Below are 21174 nucleotides of genomic sequence, written 5' to 3' on the forward strand. Positions count from 1 at the left end.
CCTAACTACCATATTGGGACAGGCACCTGTCTCTGTAACAACTGTCTCCTAACTACCATATTGGGACAGGCACCTGCACAACTGTCTCTAACTGCATATTGGGACAGGCACTGTCTCTGTAACAACTGCCTCCTAACTACCATATTGGGACAGGGCCATTCTCTGTAACAAATGTCCCCTAACTACCATATTGGGACAGGGCCTTTCTCTGTAACAACTGTCTCCTAACTACCATATTGGGACAGGGCCATTCTCTGTAACAACTGTCTCCTAACTACCATATTGGGACAGGCACCTGTCTCTGTAACAACTGTCTCCTAACTACCATATTGGGACAGGGACATTCTCTTTTACAACTGTCCCCTAACTACCATATTGGGACAGGGCAATTCTCTGTAACAACTGTCTCCTAGCTACCATATTCGGACAGGCACCTGTCTCTGTAACAATTGTCTCCTAACTACCATATTGGGGCAGGCACCTGTCTCTGTAACAACTGTCTCCTAACTACCATATTGGGACAGGGCCATTATCTGTAACAACTGTCTCCTAACTACCATATTGGGACAGGGCCATTCTCTGTAACAACTGTCTCCTAACTACCATATTGGGACAGGCACCTGTCTCTGTAACAACTGTCTCCTAACTACCATATTGGGACAGGGAAATTCTCTGTAACAACTGTCTCCTAACTACCATATTGGGACAGGCACCTGTCTCTGTAACAACTGTCTCCTAACTACCATATTGGGACAGGCACCTGTCTCTGTAACAACTGTCTCCTAACTACCATATTGGGACAGGCACCTGTCTCTGAAACAACTGTCTCCTAACTACCATATTGGGACAGGGCCATTCTCTGTAACAAATGTCCCCTAACTACCATATTGGGACAGGGCCGTTCTCTGTAACAACTGTCTCCTAACTACCATATTGGGACAGGGCCATTCTCTGTAACAACTGTCTCCTAACTACCATATTGGGACAGGCACCTGTCTCTGTAACAACTGTCTCCTAACTACCATATTGGGACAGGGCAATTCTCTGTAACAACTGTCTCCTAACTACCATATTGGGACAGGGCCATTCTCTGTAACAACTGTCTCCTAACTACCATATTGGGACAGGCACCTGTCTCTGTAACAACTGTCTCCTAACTACCATATTGGGACAGGGCATTCTCTGTAACAACTGTCTCCTAACTACCATATTGGGACAGGGCAATTATCTGTAACAACTGTCTCCTAACTACCATATTGGGACAGGGCAGTTATCTGTAACAACTGTCTCCTAACTACCATATTGGGACAGGGCCATTCTCTGTAACAACCGTCTCCTAAGTACCATATTGGGACAGGGCATTCTCTGTAACAACTGTCTCCTAACTACCATATTGGGACAGGCACCTGTCTCTGTAACAACTGTCTCCTAACTACCATATTGGGACAGGGCCATTCTCTGTAACAACTGTCTCCTAACTACCATATTGGGACAGGCATCTGTCTCTGTAACAACTGTCTCCTAACTACCATATTGGGACAGGCACCTGTCTCTGTAACAACTGTCTCCTAACTACCATATTGGGACAGGGCCGTTCTCTGTAACAACTGTCTCCTAACTACCATATTGGGACAGGGCCTTTCTCTGTAACAACTGTCTCCTAACTACCATATTGGGACAGGGCCATTCTCTGTAACAACTGTCTCCTAAGTACCATATTGGGACAGGGAAATTCTCTGTAGCAACTGTCTCCTAACTAGCATGTTGGGACAGGCACCTGTCTCTGTAACAACTGTCTCCTAACTACCATATTGGGACAGGCACCTGTCTCCGAAACAACTGTCTCCTAACTACCATATTGGGACAGGGACATCCCCTTTACAACTGTCCCCTAACTACCATATTGGGACAGGGCAATTCTCTGTAACAACTGTCTCCTAACTACCATATTGGGACAGGCATCTGTCTCTGTAACAACTGTCTCCTAACTACCATATTGGGACAGGCACCTGTCTCTGTAACAACTGTCTCCTAACTACCATATTGGGACAGGGCCATTATCTGTAACAACTGTCTCCTAACTACCATATTGGGACAGGCGCCTGTCTCTGTAACAACTGTCTCCTAACTACCATATTGGGACAGGCGCCTGTCTCTGTAACAACTGTCTCCTATGTACTAGGCTAGCATATTGCTCCACACATACTGGTATTTGTTCTGAATGGACCCCTGTTCCCTAAATAGTGCACTACTTTCGACCAGAACCCTATGGGCTCTGGTCAAAAGTAGTGCACTCTAAAGGGAATAGGGTGCCATTTGGGACAAACGCACAACACTCTGCACTCACCTCCCCACCCTCCCCCTCTCCTACCCCCTTGGCGTGTGTCGTCATCCCCCCCGGTGGACCAAGCTCGAGGAAGCTACAGAAGGTCTTGATCTTATTGTTTCCAGTGTGGTGTGTTCTTCCTGTCCTTGTGTTAATACATACACTCAACTGTACACTTCTGTCTTGACACTAGTTCCATTCAGATGAATAATAATAATAATAATAAGGCACATAGCAGATACTTCTTTCCAACGCGACGGTCAGGGGTTCTGTTGTCTGGGTGTGCCCAGCGGGAACCTCTCGTGTCGTGATGCTCTTATCAACTGAGCGTCGTGGAACCAGTTCATGTTCTGTCTTCTTAATGACCTGCATTCCTTCTGTCAAATCCAGCCTCGTAGTTTACTCATTCTCACGTTAAACACATCACAACTCATTTAACATCTTCTATTAGAAAGGTGTCATTACATGCTCTGACTCCGTTGTCCAGGTTTGAAAATAACATTATATTGTCATTATTACTATTATTATTATAATTACATTGTCTTAACACTCTTCTCCTTTGAATACAATTCCATATTCTCTTCTACTCTTTAATGTCGTGTTCCGTCGCCTAATATCATAGGGCATGTCCCAAATGGCACCATATTCCCTACTTAGTGCACTACTTTTGACCCAGGCCTATAGAGCTCTCTGGCCAAGAGTAGTGCACAAAGTAGGGCACAGTGTTCCATTTGGGACGCAACCCGTGGACCGCTGTTTATCCCCTCCTTCACAGTCTCCTCAATGTATTTCTAGGCCATCCTCCTCTCAGCCGTGGACAGGCACAATGCTGGTGTATATATATGTACTATATACATACTGTTGCACTTTCTAGGAAAATACATAAGGCCTGTAGTCTTTTTAAACCATATGACTGGGATCACACAATTCTTAATTCCCTGGTTTTACACAAATCCTGGCTGGAAGATTCCTGGGAATATGAGGGGAATAAGCAGGAACTCCGGGACTCCTTCCACCAGGATTTCTGGGAAAAGTGATAATTTGGGGAAAGTTGGGGGCTGCAGCAGCCCTATAGGATCCTCAGCACTCCAAAGGGAGGTGTTTAAAGACCCTGTCTAATACCACCACATGAAAAGAAAAACAATAAAACACAAAGTGTCATATTTTGCAACTTGAGTATCAGTACAATAAAGTTTTACTTGTTAAAATGACCAACACAAGGGATTGTGTGTGCTGTTTGTTTGCGTGATATAGCACCAGTTTTTTTCCCAAACCTCTCGTTGTGGACCCCCAGACATTTCACCACTTTGTTGAAACCCTGAACTAGTTGACCTTGGGACGCTAACTGTAGAACAGATCAAATATGTGGACTGGCTGGGGCTCCCTGAGGAGAGGTTTGAAAACCACGGACATAGCCTAAACTCACTTTAAAACTATTGGGGACTGACACACACATACCTGTAGACCTTTTCAATCCATCTTGAATATTTAATTAGAGACGAACAGACTCTGTGTAGGTCTGTGAGACGCGTTTCCTGTAAGCCCGTTTAGCCTAGAGGCATCGTCTCCCAATGCAGTCATGCAGACAACTGTTGGCTCTTTAGTCTGGACTCTGGAGAGACCCACCTAAGACGTGTTCATATGCAGAAATCCAAAAGAATACCATTTCCAAATCTGTGTATGTATTACAACCAATAAAAGCGTGTTTACGTTTCCCAAAAGCAGCGGGAATGTGAACAAAGAGCGATGTGCTTGAGATGCGCAGAAAAAAAGAAAAAAACTCTACCTTAAATAAACTACCGTCCGCGTATGTCTGCTGTGGGTGAACTGAAGGGGACGCCATCTTCGTCGGTCCACCTTAAGCGCACAATGTGGCCAACGCATGCGCACATCGAGGCTTCCGTTGTTCATTCTCCGCTCTGCCGGGCTCGCTCTCTGCTCGCGCTGGGTCGGTATAGGAGAGCGACTTACAGCGTCACTTCAGAAACAACAAGAGAGAAAAGACGCACTCGGCCAAACCCAAACTCAACCGCTGGGAAAACAACAACAACAATGTCCGAATCCAAGTACCGGGACTGGATCCTCGAGACCATCGACTCTCTACGCTCACGGAAAGCCCGACCGGACCTTGAGAGAATATGTCGTATGGTCCGGAGAAGACACGGCTCGGATCCAGACAGAACCCGGGAGGAACTGGAGAAACTGATCCAGGAGCAAACAGTGCTCAAAGTTAGCTACAAGGGCTCCATATCCTACAGGAATGCGGCGAAGGTGCAGAGAAAGAGTCGAAAGAAGAGTGACTTCACGCCGGGTAGCGGCGGCGGTAGCGAGGTGGAGGGAGAGCAAGCCAAACACTCCAGTTTGAACAACAACGGGGACAGCGCGCACAGCTTTACCGACCTAGAGGAGGTGGAGAGCCGGGACCGAGAGGAGGATTCTGTCTCCGAGCCGAGTGAGTGCCCTGACCCCCGGCCCGAAACCCCGGGTATCACCTCCGAGAAAAAACAAAAGCTTTTTCCACTGAATAGCGGAAACGGCCCTGGCTACTGCCCGGGTTGTGGCGAAACGGGCTGTGCTGCCGGGAGAGGTTGCAGTGGGAAAGCAAGTGCGTCAAAAGACAAGAGATTAGGAGAAAGAGGAGGAGGAGGTCAGGAGGGGGGTGGCAGCAGCGCTTTGGCCGGCAACCACGAAACAAAACCGGGCCAAGATGGGAGCGGCGCTCCGAGCAAAGCAAAGGGTGTCTGGGGTGGAGGAGGGGGGGTGGAGACGACGGGGCAGGAGGGCAGCAGTAGCTGCGTCGGTGTTGCTGCTGAAACGGAAAATAAAATGAACCAGGGAAGCTCCAACAGCAACAGCCAGCTCCTGCGGCCGAAACAGCTTCAGCCAGAATCTCCACCTGTCAAACCCAAACTCCGGGCCGGACGAGGTGAGGGGAACCCGGGGGTCGGGGGTAGCGGGCAAACCAGCTCGGATTTGGGCGAAAGACTGATCGCCTCCGTCCGCAGACTAGCCGAGCAGAACCGAGCCTCCGCGTTAAGAGGGGAGACCCGCGGGGGCCACAAGCCACTGGGACTGAAGGAGATCCTGGGTTACCTGACCAGCCAAGACGGCCCCTCATCTGAGGGTAAGCTGACCCGTAACAGGGTCAAGGTGGTTCTGGAGAGAGAGGTGGCGAGAGGTCGGCTGCGGAGGACCCGGTGTGGGAACATCACTCTCCCGGTGAGGGGAGTGGAGACAGCGTCAACCCCAGCGAAGCCACCCGGCCCCGCTAACAGACTGCTGAAGAGCGCACTGCAGGATAAGCACATTGGGAAAAAGGTAACTTAATATTTCCAACACGTCCTATAGACTACACAGAGAGAGGAAGAGCTGAACAGACTCACTACACCCTGTCTGCTTATGAATTAATGATCAAGATATCAAAACAGCGCAGACAGACGTCTTTCTCTTTTCTCCCTGGATATAATCCCTGATTCTCTCTCATTCAGCCTAACTCAGCTAAATCGCATGTAAAAACTATTCTGAAGGCAAATCTATCATTTGCCCTAAATTAATCTTGGGTTTAAAATGACGTTTCTGGGCTGGTGTGTTTTGTGTGAACGGTAGCCAATGGTAACGTGAACCAGTGCGCTTGCAGAACAGACATCCTGATTTTTTTGTCCTCGACACGCAACTGTGTCTTGCTGCCTGCTCTCTGTTTCCTGTAGGGCTCCACTGCCATCCAGGCAGCACAAAAGGTGCGGGCTTTCAACAGCGCTCTCTCGTCCGCTCGCTTCTCTTGTTCCAGATTCACCGCACACACAGGAGCACGTCGAGACCGTAATGCGCTGTAGTGGTTCCTCTGTGTTTGGCGCGGTGAAAGTTCGGCTATAGGCTACCGTCCCTATATCATAGACTGTGTCTAGCTGGCTGTAAATTATGCAGACAGACGTACGGACGGGGGCGTTACGTGGTTAATTCGGTGGAATAGTTTGTGAAAATGAAAGCATACTTTCCACGTCGGAAAGTCTGTCTGCGCCAAGGCTGTATTCGCATCACAGCAGCTTGTTTCCCCCGTTATAATCTTCTTAGTTCCGTTCTTTTCTCTCTTCCTCTATCCCCGCCTATCTCTCATGTTTCGTTCCTCATTACGCCCTTTCTAGGCGGCTACCTTTTTTTAACGGAACAAACGCATGCTCTCTCTCTCTCTCTCTCTCTCTCTCTCTCTCTCTCGGTGATGTAACTGTAGCCATATGCACACCCAGTCACCAAGCAAGACGCACTGATTCTCTCATGAAATGTTATATTGATTGTAAAACCGAGCGGGCAGTGCGTGTATTTAAGCCGAACACGGGACTGTTGTGGCGGGTCTAGCGCTGTCGATGCAGCCGGTTGCTGCCTGGGTCATTACAAAGGACGCGCCGTCTGCGCTTAACTCGAGCTGCGCTGCCTGTCTATAATGAACCAGTGGACAAAAGAGGTCGCAGTAATGTAGGGAGGGAGAGAGAGCAACAAACATGCGCGCGCCAAAGTATGATTCAGCCTATTTCGCCGCTATACGTTAAACGAGTGAGCGACTGTTGGCTACCTAGTTATGTAGCCTGTTTCCTGAAAATAAAGACATGTCTGACTGCATGTCACATATGCCTTTCTTACTCTGTTAACTCTGATCTGCTCATTCATACTATGCTGAAACACTGAATTCTTTCTCTCTCTGAACCCCCCCCCCACCCCCTCTCTGTCTTCCTAGGAGGTGAAAGAGGAGGAGCCAATGGAGACAGAGAGTGGAGAGGAGGAGGAGGATGAAGAGGAGAAGGGAACAGGGGATGCTGAGGATGGGGGGCAGAGTGACACCCAAACCTCAGGGGGTGAGGAGGGTTCTAAAGGGGGGACTTGCCCTGCCCCGGTTCCCATGGAAACGGAACCCAGGAATGGTGATGACATCACTGGAGGTTCTGAGGGACAGGCGGGGGTGAAGCAGGAGGACAAACAACCGGAACACACAGACACACAGGTACAGGCTTCCCCTTCACATCTCTATGTATTTCTCTCTGTTGGTCTGTTTCTTGCTTTTCATTTCCCTTTTTCATATTGAGTCATTTCCTGGGAAAATCACTCTCTTTTGTCTCTCTCTGTCTCCCTCTGTCTGTCTCCCTCTGTCTGTCTCCCCCAGTCTGTCTCCCTCTGTCTCTGTCTGTCTCTCTCTGTGTCTCTCTCTGTGTCTCTGTCTCTCTCGGTCTCCCTCTGTCTGTCTCCCTCTGTCTGTCTCCCTCTGTCTCTGTCTGTCTCCCTCTGTCTGTCTCTGTCTGTCTCTCTCTGTGTCTCTCTCTGTGTCTCTCTCTGTGTCTCTGTCTCTCTCTCTGTCTCCCTCTGTCTCTGTCTGTCTCTGTCTGTCACTCTCTGTGTCTCTCTCTGTGTCTCTGTCTCTCTCTCTGTCTCTCTCTTTGTCTCTCTCTGTCTGTCTCCCTCTGTCTGTCTCTCTCTCTCTTTGTCTCTGTCTCTCTCAATTCAATGATAGGAAACATATGGTAACATTGCCAAAGCAAGTTAAATAGATAATAAACAAAAGTGAAATAAGCAAAAAAAATGAACAGTAAACATTACACTCACAAAAGTTCCAAATGAATAAAGACATTTCAAATGTCATTATGTCTATATACAGTGCTGTAACAATGTGCAAATAGTTAGTCTCTCTCTCTCTCTCTCTCTCAGGATCAGAATGTGGTACAGTCAGAGAGAGAGAGCCACACTTCCTCTGTCCACAACCACAACTGTGAGTTCTGCTTTAGAACGCCTGACTGTGTGGGAGTGCATGTTCATACATGTGTGTTTGTATTGCTAACCCCTCTGTGTGTGCAGTGCTAACCCCTCTGTGTGTGTGCAGTGCTAACCCCTCTGTGTGTGTGCAGTGTTAACCCCTCTGTGTGTGTGCAGTGTAACCCCTCTGTGTGTGTGCAGTGCTAACCCCTCTGTGTGTGTGCAGTGCTAACCCCTCTGTGTGTCTGTGCAGTGCTAACCCCTCTGTGTGTGTGCAGTGCTAACCCCTCTGTGTGTGTGCAGTGCTAACCCCTCTGTGTGTGTGCTAACCCCTCTGTGTGTGTGCAGTGCTAACCCCTCTCTGTGTGTGTGCAGTGCTAACCCCTCTGTGTGTGTGCAGTGCTAACCCCTCTGTGTGTGTGCAGTGCTAACCCCTCTGTGTGTGTGCAGTGCTAACCCCTCTGTGTGTGTGCGTGTGCAGTGCTAACCCCTCTGTGTGTGTGCAGTGCTAACCCCTCTGTGTGTGTGCAGTGCAGTGCTAACCCCTCTGTGTGTGTGCAGTGCTAACCCCTCTGTGTGTGTGCAGTGCTAACCCCTCTGTGTGTGTGCAGTGCTAACCCCTCTGTGTGTGTGCAGTGCTAACCCCTCCCTCTGTGTGTGTGCAGTGCTACCCCTCTCTGTGTGTGCAGTGCTAACCCCTCTGTGTGTGTGCAGTGCTAACCCCTCTGTGTGTGTGCAGTGCTAACCCCTCTGTGTGTGTGCAGTGCTAACCCCTCTCTGTGTGTGCGTGTGCAGTGCTAACCCCTCTGTGTGCAGTGCTAACCCCTCTGTGTGTGTGCAGTGTTAACCCCTCTGTGTGTGTGCAGTGCTAACCCCTCTGTGTGTGTGCAGTGCTAACCCCTCTGTGTGTGTGCAGTGCTAACCCCTCTGTGTGTGCAGTGCAGTGCTAACCCCTCTGTGTGTGTGCAGTGCTAACCCCTCTGTGTGTGTTTGTATTTCTAACCCCTCTATGCGTGTGCAGTGTTAACCCCTCTGTGTGTGTGCAGTGTTAACCCCTCTGTGTGTGTGCAGTGCTAACCCCTCTGTGTTTGTGCAGTGTTAACCCCTCTGTGTGTGTGCAGTGCTAACCCCTCTGTGTGTGTGCAGTGCTAACCCCTCTGTGTGTGTGCAGTGCTAACCCCTCTGTGTGTGTGCAGTGCTAACACCTCTGTGTGTGTGCGTGTGCAGTGCTAACCCCTCTGTGTGTGTGCAGTGCTAACCCCTCTGTGTGTGTGCAGTGCTAACCCCTCTGTGTGTTTGTAACCCCTCTGTGTGTTGCTAACCCCTCTATGTGTGTGCAGTGTTAACCCCTCTGTGTGTGTGCAGTGCTAACCCCTCTGTGTGTGTGCAGTGCTAACCCCTCTGTGTGTGTGCAGTGCTAACCCTCTGTGTGTGTTTGTATTTCTAACCCCTCTGTGCGTGTGCAGTGTTAACCCCTCTGTGTGTGTGCAGTGCTAACCCCTCTGTGTGTTTGTATTTCTAACCCCTCTATGCATGTGCAGTGCTAACCCCTCTGTGTGTGTGCAGTGCTAACCCCTCTGTGCGTGTGCAGTGTTAACCCCTCTGTGTGTGTGCAGTGCTAACCCCTCTGTGTGTGTGCGTGTGCAGTGCTAACCCCTCTGTGTGTGCAGTGCAGTGTCACCCCTCTGTGTGTGCGTGTGCCCCTCTGTGTGTGCAGTGCTAACCCGCAGTGCTAACCCCTCTGTGCAGTGCTAACCCCTCTGTGTGTGTGCAGTGCTAACCCCTCTGTGTGTGTGCAGTGCTAACCCCTCTGTGTGTGTGCAGTGCTAACCCTCTTTGTGTGTGCGTGTGCAGTGCTAACCCCTCTGTGTGTGTGCAGTGTTAACCCCTCTGTGTGTGTGCAGTGTTAACCCCTCTGTGTGTGTGCAGTGTTAACCCCTCTGTGTGTGTGCAGTGCTAACCCCTCTCCTCCGTTCCAGCAGGTTCGGCCTGTAAGACAGAGGTGGGTGTGTCCTCCTGTCTCCTCACCCCCACCGCCTCACCTAGAGACTCTGGCCTGGCAGAGGAGAGAGGGATGAACGGAGGAGTGTGAGTATCACCTCAGCGAGAGAGTGGGAAGGAAGTAGGAGGAGAGAGAGAAGGGAGGAGCAGATGAGAGACAGAGGGGATGAATGAAGCAAGGAGAGTCAATATATTTCACATGAATGAGAGATGAGTAAATGAGGAAGTCTGAGTGAGCTGGAGGAAAGAGGGATGAGGGAGGGAGGAGCAGATGAGTGTATGGGATGAGGGAGGAGCAGATGAGTGTATGGGATGAGGGAGGGAGGAGCAGATGAGTGTATGGGATGAGGGAGGGAGGAGCAGATGAGTGTATGGGATGAGGGAGGGAGGAGCAGATGAGTGTATGGGATGAGGGAGGGAGAGCAGATGAGTGTATGGGGAGGGAGGGAGGGCGGGCGGCAAGAGATGCAGTGTTTGGGATGAGGGAGGGAGGAGCAGATAAGTGTATGGGATGAGGGAGGGAGGAGCAGATGAGTTTGGGATGAGGGAGGGAGGAGCAGATAAGTGTATGGGATGAGGGAGGGAGGGAGGAGCAGATGAGTGTATGCGATGAGGGAGGGAGGAGCAGATGAGTGTATGGGATGAGGGAGGGAGGAGCAGGAGGGAGGGAGGAGCAGATGAGTGTATGGGATGAGGGAGGGAGGAGCAGATGAATGTATGGGATGAGGGAGGGAGGGAGGAGCAGATGAATGTATGGGATGAGGGAGGGAGGAGCAGATGAGTGTATGGGATGAGGGAGGGAGGGAGGGAGGAGCAGATGAGTGTATGGGATGAGGGAGGGAGGGAGGAGCAGATGAGTGTATGGGATGAGGGAGGGAGGGAGGGCGGCAAGAGATGCAGTGTGTGAAATATGAAAGTATAGTCTAGTCCCTTTAACTAAATGACAGTTACAAGTTGCAAACACTTAAATCCCCCCCCCCTCTCTTTTTCTAGGTTTGTGAAGTCTGAGCTGGGCAGTCTAAACCCAGTCAACTGGACAGTGTCTGATGTGGTCTGTTATTTCACGACAGCAGGGTTTGCAGAACAGGCCTTAGCCTTCAGGACTCAGGTGAGAAGAGACAGAGCAGGGTTTGCAGAACAGGCCTTAGCCTTCAGGACTCAGGTGAGATGAGACAGACAGCAGGGTTCCAGAACAGGCCTTAGCCTTCAGGACTCAGGTCAGATGAGACAGACAGCAGGGTTCCAGAACAGGCCTTAGCCTTCAGGACTCAGGTCAGATGAGACAGACAGCAGGGTTTGCAGAACAGGCCTTAGCCTTCAGGACTCAGGTGAGATGAGACAGACAGCAGGGTTCCAGAACAGGCCTTAGCCTTCAGGACTCAGGTCAGATGAGACAGACAGCAGGGTTCCAGAACAGGCCTTAGCCTTCAGGACTCAGGTCAGATGTTCCAGACAGACAGACAGACAGCAGGGTTCCAGAACAGGCCTTAGCCTTCAGGACTCAGGTCAGATGAGACAGACAGCAGGGTTCCAGAACAGGCCTTAGCCTTCAGGACTCAGGTCAGATGAGACAGACAGCAGGGTTCCAGAACAGGCCTTAGCCTTTCAGGACTCAGGTCAGATGAGACAGACAGCAGGGTTCCAGAACAGGCCTTAGCCTTCAGGACTCAGGTCAGATGAGACAGACAGCAGGGTTCCAGAACAGGCCTTAGCCTTCAGGACTCAGGTCAGATGAGACAGACAGCAGGGTTCCAGAACAGGCCAGGCCTTCAGGACTCAGGTGAGAAGAGACAGACAGCAGGGTTCCAGAACAGGCCTTCAGGACTCAGGTCAGATGAGACAGACAGCAGGCCTTCAGATCACCAGGGAGCATCAGAGATTCAGCAATCACACCTGTCAACCCTTTAGCAGTGTGACATTGTTGTATTTACTGTGTCGTTACTGTATTGGGTAACTACTATGTGTCTTATCTAGATCTACTTACTATGTAACTACTCCGTGTACCTACTATATTATAACTTTATAACTAAATATATTCTCTCTCTCTCTCTCTCTCTCTCTCCACCCAATCAGGAGATAGATGGGAAGTCCCTCCTCCTGATGCAGCGTAACGATGTCCTGACAGGCCTCTCAATCAGATTAGGCCCCGCCCTGAAGATCTATGAGCGCCATGTGAAGGTTCTGCAGAGAACACACTTTGAAGAGGACGACTGATGACTTTACCTGGAGAGAGAGACACACACACTCCTCCTCCTCTCTCAACTTTAACTACGGAACATTCCAATCCCCAAACCCTGACCCCTGAACTCTAAACTGACCAACCCTCTCTAGGCCCCAACTCTCACATCCCCCTCTCCTGGACTCAACTCTCCTCTCCTCCTTCATCCATCTCTCCTCTCACATCCCTCTCTCCAAGCCACATCTCTCCTCTCACATCCCCCTCTCCTGGACTCAACTCTCCTCTCCTCCTTCATCCATCTCTCCTCTCATCCCCCTCCAAATCTCTCCTCTCACATCCCTCTCTCCAAGCCACATCTCTCCTCTCACATCCCCCTCTCCTGGACTCAACTCTCCTCTCCTCCTTCATCCATCTCTCCTCTCACATCCCTCTCTCCAAGCCACATCTCTCCTCTCACAACCCCCTCTCCTGGACTCACTCTCCTCTCACATCCCCTCTCCAAGCCACATCTCTCCTCTCACATCCCCCTCTCCTGGACTCAACTCTCCTCTCCTCCTTCATCCATCTCTCCTCTCACATCCCTCTCTCCAAGCCACATCTCTCCTCTCACAACCCCCTCTCCAAGCCACACTCTCTCTCTCCTCTCACATCCCCCTCTCCAAGCCACAACTCTCCTCTCCTCTCACATCCCCCTCTCCAAGCCACAACTCTCCTCTCCTCTCACATCCCCCTCTCCAAGCCACAACTCTCCTCTCCTCTCACATCCCCCTCTCCAAGCCACAACTCTCCTCTCCTCTCACATCCCCCTCTCCTGGACTCTACTCTTTGGGAGAGAACACATAGAGAGAGAGATAGACAGAGAGAGAGAGAAGACAATGGAATAGAGAATCCTTGGATTTTTCCCTGAGGATGTTTTGAAGGACAGACCACCAAACCAAACAGAGAGAGAAGAAGAAAAGGAAATAAGGAAATAAGGAAATAGAAATAAGGAAATAAAGAGAAGAGAAGAGAAGAGAAGAGATGAAATGAAAGAGAGAGAAAGAGAAGAAGAGAAGAGGAAATAAGGAAATAGGGAAAGAGAGAGAAGAGAAGATGATGCTATTGAATGTGTTTAACAGGCTTTGGTCTGGCATGTGTTTATTTGAGGTAAAGTTCTGCTTTGACCTTTGAACCTTTTTGAAGGACATTAGCCGCTGCTTTAGACTCCTGAACAATCAACCAATCCCCTGATCAGTGGCTGTCAGTGAAACATTGGCTTCATTCCAATTCTCCTGAACAATCAGCCAATCACCTGATCAGTGGCTGTCAGTGAAACATTGGCTTCATTCCAATTCTCCTGAACAATCAGCCAATCACCTGATCAGTGGCTGTCAGTGAAACATTGGCTTCATTCCAATTCTCCTGAAGTGTGTCCATGTACCCTGGTGGATTTAGAAGGCATGGAATGGTTTCAGTATATGGTGGCCACTGTGTCCACCTGGCTGAAGGGATCCTCCTCACTCAGATTACAGATCCAGGATCAGCTTATCCTCCCCATATCCAATAGGGGTTTTACAAGCAAAACTGATCATAGATCAGTGTCTAAAGACAACAACATAAACTGGTCTTTTAATGGTTCCTTTTGATTGTTTAAGGAAAACTTCATCCTCCTCTGAGTGTCCCGACTGGCACCCTGGCACCCTTTATAGTGCACTGCTTCTGACCAGGACCTATAGGACTCAGTGCACTGCTTCTGACCAGGGCCTATAGGACTCAGTGCACGGCCCTGGTCAAAAGTAGTGCACTAGGAAATAGGGTGCATTTGGGACGCAATCTGAGTCACCTACTAGGATGCAGGGCAGTGTTCAGGAGTGTCGACAGTGAGCAGCACCTGTGTAACCTCACAGACAGGAAGACAGTGAGCAGCACCTGTGTAACCTCACAGACAGGAAGACAGTGAGCAGCACCTGTGTAACCTCACAGACAGGAAGACAGTGAGCAGCACCTGTGTAACCTCACAGACAGGAAGACAGTGAGCAGCACCTGTGTAACCTCACAGACAGGAAGACAGTGAGCAGCACCTGTGTAACCTCAGAGACAGGAAGACAATGAGCAGCACCTGTGTAACCTCACAGACAGGAAGACAGTGAGGAGCACCTGTGTAACCTCACAGACAGGAAGACAGTGAGCAGCACCTGTGTAACCTCACAGACAGGAAGACAATGAGGAGCACCTGTGTAACCTCACAGACAGGAAGACAGTGAGCAGCACCTGTGTAACCTCACAGACAGGAGGACAGTGTTCAACGTGCTTCATTCAGAACAACCTTTGGTCCGACAGAAAACTAACATTCATTCAAATCATTATGCAACCTCTCTGTTGGAGTTAGAGGCTGGGGGCATTAAGAGGCTGGGGGTCTGGGACATTAAGAGGCTGGGGACGATGTTGACACTGGAACACTTTGTAACCTCTCTGTTGGAGTTAGAGGCTGGGGGCATTAAGAGGCTGGGGGTCTGGGACATTAAGAGGCTGGGGACGATGTTGACACTGGAACACTTTGTAACCTCTCTGTTGGAGTTAGAGGCTGGGGGCATTAAGAGGCTGGGGTCTGGGACATTAAGAGGCTGGGGACGATGTTGACACTGGAACACTTTGTAACCTCTCTGTTGGAGTTAGAGGCTGGGGACATTAAGAGGCTGGGGGGCTGGGACATTAAGACATTTTAAGAGGCTGGGGGTTTGGGACATTAAGAGGCTGGGGACGATGTTGACATTGGAAGACTTTGTAACCTCCGGACTAAACTGTTGTTGTTGTTAGCAGGTACTATGTGGTTTTATAACACGGTCTAAGGGTTGTTTAGAACAAACAGTGGACCTCTAAGATGATAGAGGGAGAGAGAGACACGGGACCAGAACAGGACAGTTTTTTGTGTCCGTGTTTTTTTGGGGGGGGGAATGTAAAGGATAGATTTTATACAAAAGTGAAGCCGCTTTAAATACCCAAAACCCCTTGTCCCCTGAGCCTAAGGCCTCCCAATCCCAAACATATACCCAGCCCTGCTCAGCCTCTACCCTTACTTCAGCTGGTCTAACCTATTCCTGACAGGATATACCCAGACCTGCCCAGCCTCTACCCTCACTTCAGCTGGTCTAACCTATTCCTGACAGGATATACCCAGACCTGCCCAGCCTCTACCCTCACTTCAGCTGGTCTAACCTATTCCTGACAGGATATACCCAGCCCTGCCCTGCCTCTACCCTCACTTCAGCTGGTCTAACCTATTCCTGACAGGATATACCCAGCCCTGCCCTGCCTCTACCCTCACTTCAGCTGGTCTAACCTATTCCTGACAGGATATACCCAGCCCATCCTCTACCCTCACTTCAGCTGGTCTAACCTATTCCTGACAGGATATACCCAGACCTGCCCATCCTCTACCCTCACTTCAGCTGGTCTAACCTATTCCTGACAGGATATACCCAGCCCTGCCTCTACCCTCACTTCAGCTGGTCTAACCTATTCCTGACAGGATATACCCAGCCCTGCCCTGCCTCTACCCTCACTTCAGCTGGTCTAACCTATTCCTGACAGGATATACCCAGACCTGCCCAGCCTCTACCCTCACTTCAGCTGGTCTAACCTATTCCTGACAGGATATACCCAGCCCATCCTCTACCCTCACTTCAGCTGGTCTAACCTATTCCTGACAGGATATACCCAGCCCAGCCGCTACCTCTCACTTCAGCTGGTCTAACCTATTCCTGACAGGATATACCCAGCCCAGCCGCTACCCTCACTTCAGCTGGTCTAACCTATTCCTGACAGGATATACCCAGCCCCGCTACCCTCCTTCAGCTGGTCTAACCCCTCAGGATATACCCAGCTGCCTCTAACCTCACTTCAGCTGGTCTAACCTATTCCTGACAGGATATAACCAGCCCTGCCCAGCCTCTACCCTCACTTCAGCTGGTCTAACCTATTCCTGACAGGATATACCCAGCCCCCGCTACCCTCACTACAGCTGGTCTAACCTATTCCTGACAGGATATACCCAGCCCAGCCGCTACCCTCACTTCAGCTGGTCTAACCTATTCCTGACAGGATATACCCAGCCCAGCCGCTACCCTCACTTCAGCTGGTCGAACCTATTCCTGACAGGATATACCCAGCCCTGCCCAGCCTCTACCCTCACTTCAGCTGGTCTAACCTATTCCTGACAGGATATACCCAGCCCAGCCGCTACCCTCATTTCAGCTGGTCGAACCTATTCCTGACAGGTCTGGGAAAATAACAGGAGAAATGTGATGACTAAATCACCAGAGAACTGGGGAGAAAATAGGAGTCAACGTCGTAAACTGAATGACATACAATGAGTGGACAAAACATTAAGAACACCTTCCGAATATTGACTTGCACCCCTCCCCCTTTCCCCCTCAGAACAGCCTCAATGTGTCGGGGTATAGACTCTACAAGGTGTTGAAAGCGTTCCACAGGGATGCTGGCCCATGTTGACTCCAATTCTTTCTACATTCTTGATGCACACGGGAACTGTTGAGAGTAAAAAACCCAGCAGCGTTGCAGTTCTTGACACAACGGTGCACCCGTCACCTACTACCATACCCACTACCATACCCACTACCTTACCCACTACCATACCCACTACCATACCCCTACCATACCCACTACCATACCCCTACCATACCCCCTACCATACCCACTACCATACCCACTACCATACCCCTACCATAACCCCTACCATACCCACTACCATACCCACTACCATACCCACTACCATACCCCTACCATACCCACTAATATACCCTCTACCGTACCCCATAACCACTACCGTACCCCCTACCATACCCACTACCATACCCCCTACCGTACCCTCTACCATACCCACTACCATACCCACTACCATACCCCTACCATACCCACTACCATACCTACTACCATACCCACTACCATACCCACTACCATACCCCCTACCATACCCACTACCATACCTACTACCATACCCACTACCATACCCACTACCATACCCCCTACCATACCCCCTACCATACCCACTACCATACCTACTACCATACCCACTACCATACCCCCTACCATACCTACTACCATACCCACTACCATACCCCCTACCATATCCCCTACCATACCTACTACCATACCCACTACCATACCCACTACCATACCCCTACCATACCCACTACCATAACCCCTACCATACCTACTACCATAACCCCTACCATACCCCTACCATAACCCCTACCATACCTACTACCATACCCCTACCATACCCACTACCATACCCCCTACGATACCCACTACCATACCCACTACCATACCCCTACCATACCCACTACCATACCCACTACCATACCCCTACCATACCCACTACCATACCCACTACCATACCCCCTACGATACCCACTACCATACCCACTACCATACCCCTACCATACCCCTACCATACCCCCTACCATACCCACTACCATACCCACTACCATACCCACTACCATACCCCCTACCATACCCCCTACCATACCCACTACCATACCCACTACCGTACCCACTACCGTACCCACTACCGTACCCTCTACCGTACCCCCTACCGTACCCCCTACCGTACCCACTACCGTACCCCTACCATACCCACTACCATACCCACTAATATACCCACTAATATACCCCCTACCATACCCATACGATACCCACTACCATACCCCCTACCATACCCCCTACCATACCCACTACCATACCCCCTACCATACCCACTACCATACCCCCTACCATACCCCTACCATACCCCCTACCATACCCCCTACCATACCCCCTACCATACCCACTACCATACCCACTAATATACCCTCTACCGTACCCCATAACCACTACCGTACCCCCGTACCCCCTTCTTTTTCAAGACCTCTGAAATCCGCCCTGGCATGCTGCCAATGAACTTCTGGGCCACATCCTGACTGATGGCAGCCCATTCTTGCATTATCAATAATTAGAGTTTGTAAGAATTTGTGGGGTTTTATTTGTCCACCCGCCTCGAGGTTTGACCACAAGTTCTCAATGGGATTAAGGTCTGGGAGTTTCCTGGCCATGGACCCAAAATATTAATGTTTTGTGCCACTTTTGCCTTATGGCAGGGTGCTCCATCATGCTGGAAAAGGCATTGTTCGTCACCAAACTGTTCCTGGATGGTTGGGAGAAGTTGCTCTCGGAGGATGTGTTGGTAACATTCTTTATTCATGCCTGTGTTCTTAGGCAAAATTGTGAGTGAGCCCACTCCCTTGGCTAAGAAGCAACCCCACACATGAATGGTCTCAGGATGCTTTACTGTTGGCATGACACAGGACTGATGGTAGCGCTCACCTTGTCATCTCCAGACAAGCTTTTTTCTGGATGCCTCAATCAATCGGAAAGGGGGATTCATCAGAGAAAATGACTTTACCCCAGTCCTCAGCAGTCCAATCTCTGTACCTTTTGCAGAATATCAGTCTGTCCCTGATGTTTTTCCTGGAGAGAAGTGGCTTCTTTGCAGCCCTTCTTGACACCAGGCCATCCTCCAAAAGTCTTCGCCTCACTGTGCGTGCAGATGCACTCACAGCTGCCTGCTGCCATTCCTGAGCAAGCTCTGTACTGGTGGTGCCCCGATCCTGCAGCTGAATCAACTTAAGAAGACGGTCCTGGCGCTTGCTGGACTTTCTTGGGCGCCCTGAAGCCTTCTTCACAACAATTGAACCGCTCTCCTTGAAGTTCTTGATGATCCTATAAATGGTTGATTTAGGTGCAATCTTACTGGCAGCAATATCCTTGCCTGTGAAGCCCTTTTTGTGCAAAGCAATGATGACGGCACTTGTTTCTTTGCAGGTAACCATGGCTGACAGAGGAAGAACAATGATTCCAAGCACCACCCTCATTTGGAAGCTTCCAGTCTGTTATGCGAACTCAATCAGCATGACAGAGTGATCTCCAGCCATGTCCTCGTCAACACTCACACCTGTGTTAACGAGAGAATCACTGGCATGATGTCAGCTGGTGCTTTTGTGGCAGGGAAGAAATGCAGTGGAAATGTTTTTTGGGGGATTCAGTTCATTTGCATGGCAAAGAGGGACTTTGCAATCAATTGCAATCAATACACTGATTGAAATGGACTTAACAAGAGACGTCAATAAGGGATCATAGCTTTCACCTGGTCAGTCCAGGGGCGGCAGGGAGCCTAGTGGTTAGAGCGTTGGACTAGTAACCAAAAGGGTGCAAGATTGAATCCCGAACTGACAAGGTCAAAATCTGTCGTTCTGCCCCTGAACAAGGCAGTTTGTTCTTAACTGACTTGCCTAGTTAAATAAAGGTAAAATAAATGTCATTGAAAGAACAGGTGTTCATAATGTTTTGTACCCTCAGTGTATATGTAAATAATATAAATGAAATGTAAACACACATTGAAATAAATGTAAAGCCCATTGAAGCGAATGTAATGCATTTCACCACAGGGTATTACACCTGTCAAATGAATCAATCACTCACCACCAGCATTTCCTACAGGACTGAGTTCATGTCTCCGTGTTTCACAGCTGTGTTGTGATTGGATACGTTTTGCAGTTCTGGGCTCTCATTGGATGAGTTTGGCAGTTGTAGGCTTTCATCTCACACTGTGTCAATTGTTCCCATTGAGTTATTTGTTGTAAATTGACGTCAGCTGTTACTGTGTCAGACTGTCCTATTAGGTCTCTGTTCTGACTGTCCTAGCAGGTCTATGTTCTGTCTGCCACTGTGTCAGACTGTCCTAGCATGTCTCTGTTCTGTCTGTCACTGTGTCAGACTGTCCTAGCATGTCTCTGTTCTGTCTGTCACTGTGTCAGACTGTCCTAGCAGGTCTCTGTTCAGACTGTCCTATTAGGTCTCTGTTCTGACTGTCCTAGCAGGTCTCTGTTCTGTCTGTCACTGTGTCAGACTGTCCTAGCAGGTCTCTGTTCTGTCTGTCACTGTGTCAGACTGTCCTAGCAGGTCTCTGTTCTGTCTGTCACTGTGTCAGACTGTCCTAGCAGGTCTCTGTTCAGACTGTCCTCTATTTGGTCTCTGTTCTGTCTGTTACTGTGTCAGACTGTCTTAGCAGGTCTCTGTTCTGACTGTCCTAGCAGGTCTCTGTTCTGACTGTCTAGCAGGTCTCTGTTCTGACTGTCCTTGCAGGTCTCTGTTCTGACTGTCTAGCAGGTCTCTGTTCTGACTGTCCTTGCAGGTCTCTGTTCTGACTGTCCTTGCAGGTCTCTGTTCTGACTGTCCTTGCAGGTCTCTGTTCTGACTGTCCTAGCGGGTCTCCACACCATTCTGGGAGTACTATTCTGTCTGTGAAGTCAAATCCCCTGGTTGCTCGTTTTATGTTTTCTATTGTAAACAATGAGATGCTTTTGGAATAAAAGTCTAAAGAAAAACATTCCAGTTAGCTACAGCTGTACCGCTGTGTGACTCTGTACCGCTGTGTGACTCTGTACCGCTGTGTGACTCTGTACCGCTGTGTGACTCTGTACCGCTGTGTGACTCTGCTGCCGGTCGCACATCTCAAACTGTCCATTACCAATATCAGAACATGGCACTAACCTGTCCATTACCAATATCAGAACATGGTACTAACCTGTCTATTACCAATATCAGAACATGGTACTAACCTGTCTATTACCAATGTCAGAACATGGTACTAACCTGTCCATTACCAATATCAGAACATGGTACTAACCTGTCCATTACCAATATCAGAACATGGTACTAACCTGTCCATTACCAATATCAGAACATGGTACTAACCTGTCCATTACCAATATCAGAACATGGTACTAACCTGGCCATTACCAATATCAGAACATGGTACTAACCTGTCCATTACCAATATCAGAACATGGTACTAACCTGTCCATTACCAATATCAGAACATGGTACTAACCTG

At 49.6% G+C, this 21174-nt stretch overlaps 1 protein-coding gene across 2 annotated transcripts; it reads left to right on the forward strand.

Annotated features, from left to right (window-relative positions):
* The first annotated feature begins 4208 nt into the window (after positions 1-4208).
* Positions 4209-12508, forward strand: samd1b (sterile alpha motif domain containing 1b). 2 transcript variants are annotated; one of them, XM_042314424.1, is made up of 6 exons: positions 4209-5644; positions 7056-7319; positions 8018-8078; positions 10042-10150; positions 11057-11171; positions 12137-12508. In XM_042314424.1, the coding sequence occupies exons 1-6, from the start codon at positions 4379-4381 to the stop codon at positions 12275-12277; spliced, it is 1956 nt and encodes a 651-aa protein (XP_042170358.1). In that variant the 5' UTR covers positions 4209-4378; the 3' UTR covers positions 12278-12508. The 2 variants fall into 2 exon arrangements, with proteins under 2 accessions (XP_042170358.1, XP_042170359.1); XM_042314425.1 differs by having other exon boundaries at positions 4211-5644; positions 10045-10150.
* Positions 12509-21174: the final 8666 nt, after the last annotated feature.

The sequence above is a fragment of the Oncorhynchus tshawytscha genome, unplaced genomic scaffold, assembly GCF_018296145.1.
Source record: "Oncorhynchus tshawytscha isolate Ot180627B unplaced genomic scaffold, Otsh_v2.0 Un_contig_2793_pilon_pilon, whole genome shotgun sequence".
Classification (NCBI taxonomy): Eukaryota; Metazoa; Chordata; class Actinopteri; order Salmoniformes; family Salmonidae; genus Oncorhynchus; species Oncorhynchus tshawytscha.

Bases quoted from the DNA above. Each gene is read 5' to 3' on its own strand.
- samd1b (XM_042314424.1), top strand. From the start codon at position 4,379: ATGTCCGAATCCAAGTACCGGGACTGGATCCTCGAGACCATCGACTCT. The intron at 7,320-8,017 runs GTACAGGCTTCC...TCTCTCTCTCAG, and splicing joins CGGAACACACAGACACACAG to GATCAGAATGTGGTACAGTC. The intron at 10,151-11,056 runs GTGAGTATCACC...CTCTTTTTCTAG, and splicing joins AGAGGGATGAACGGAGGAGT to GTTTGTGAAGTCTGAGCTGG.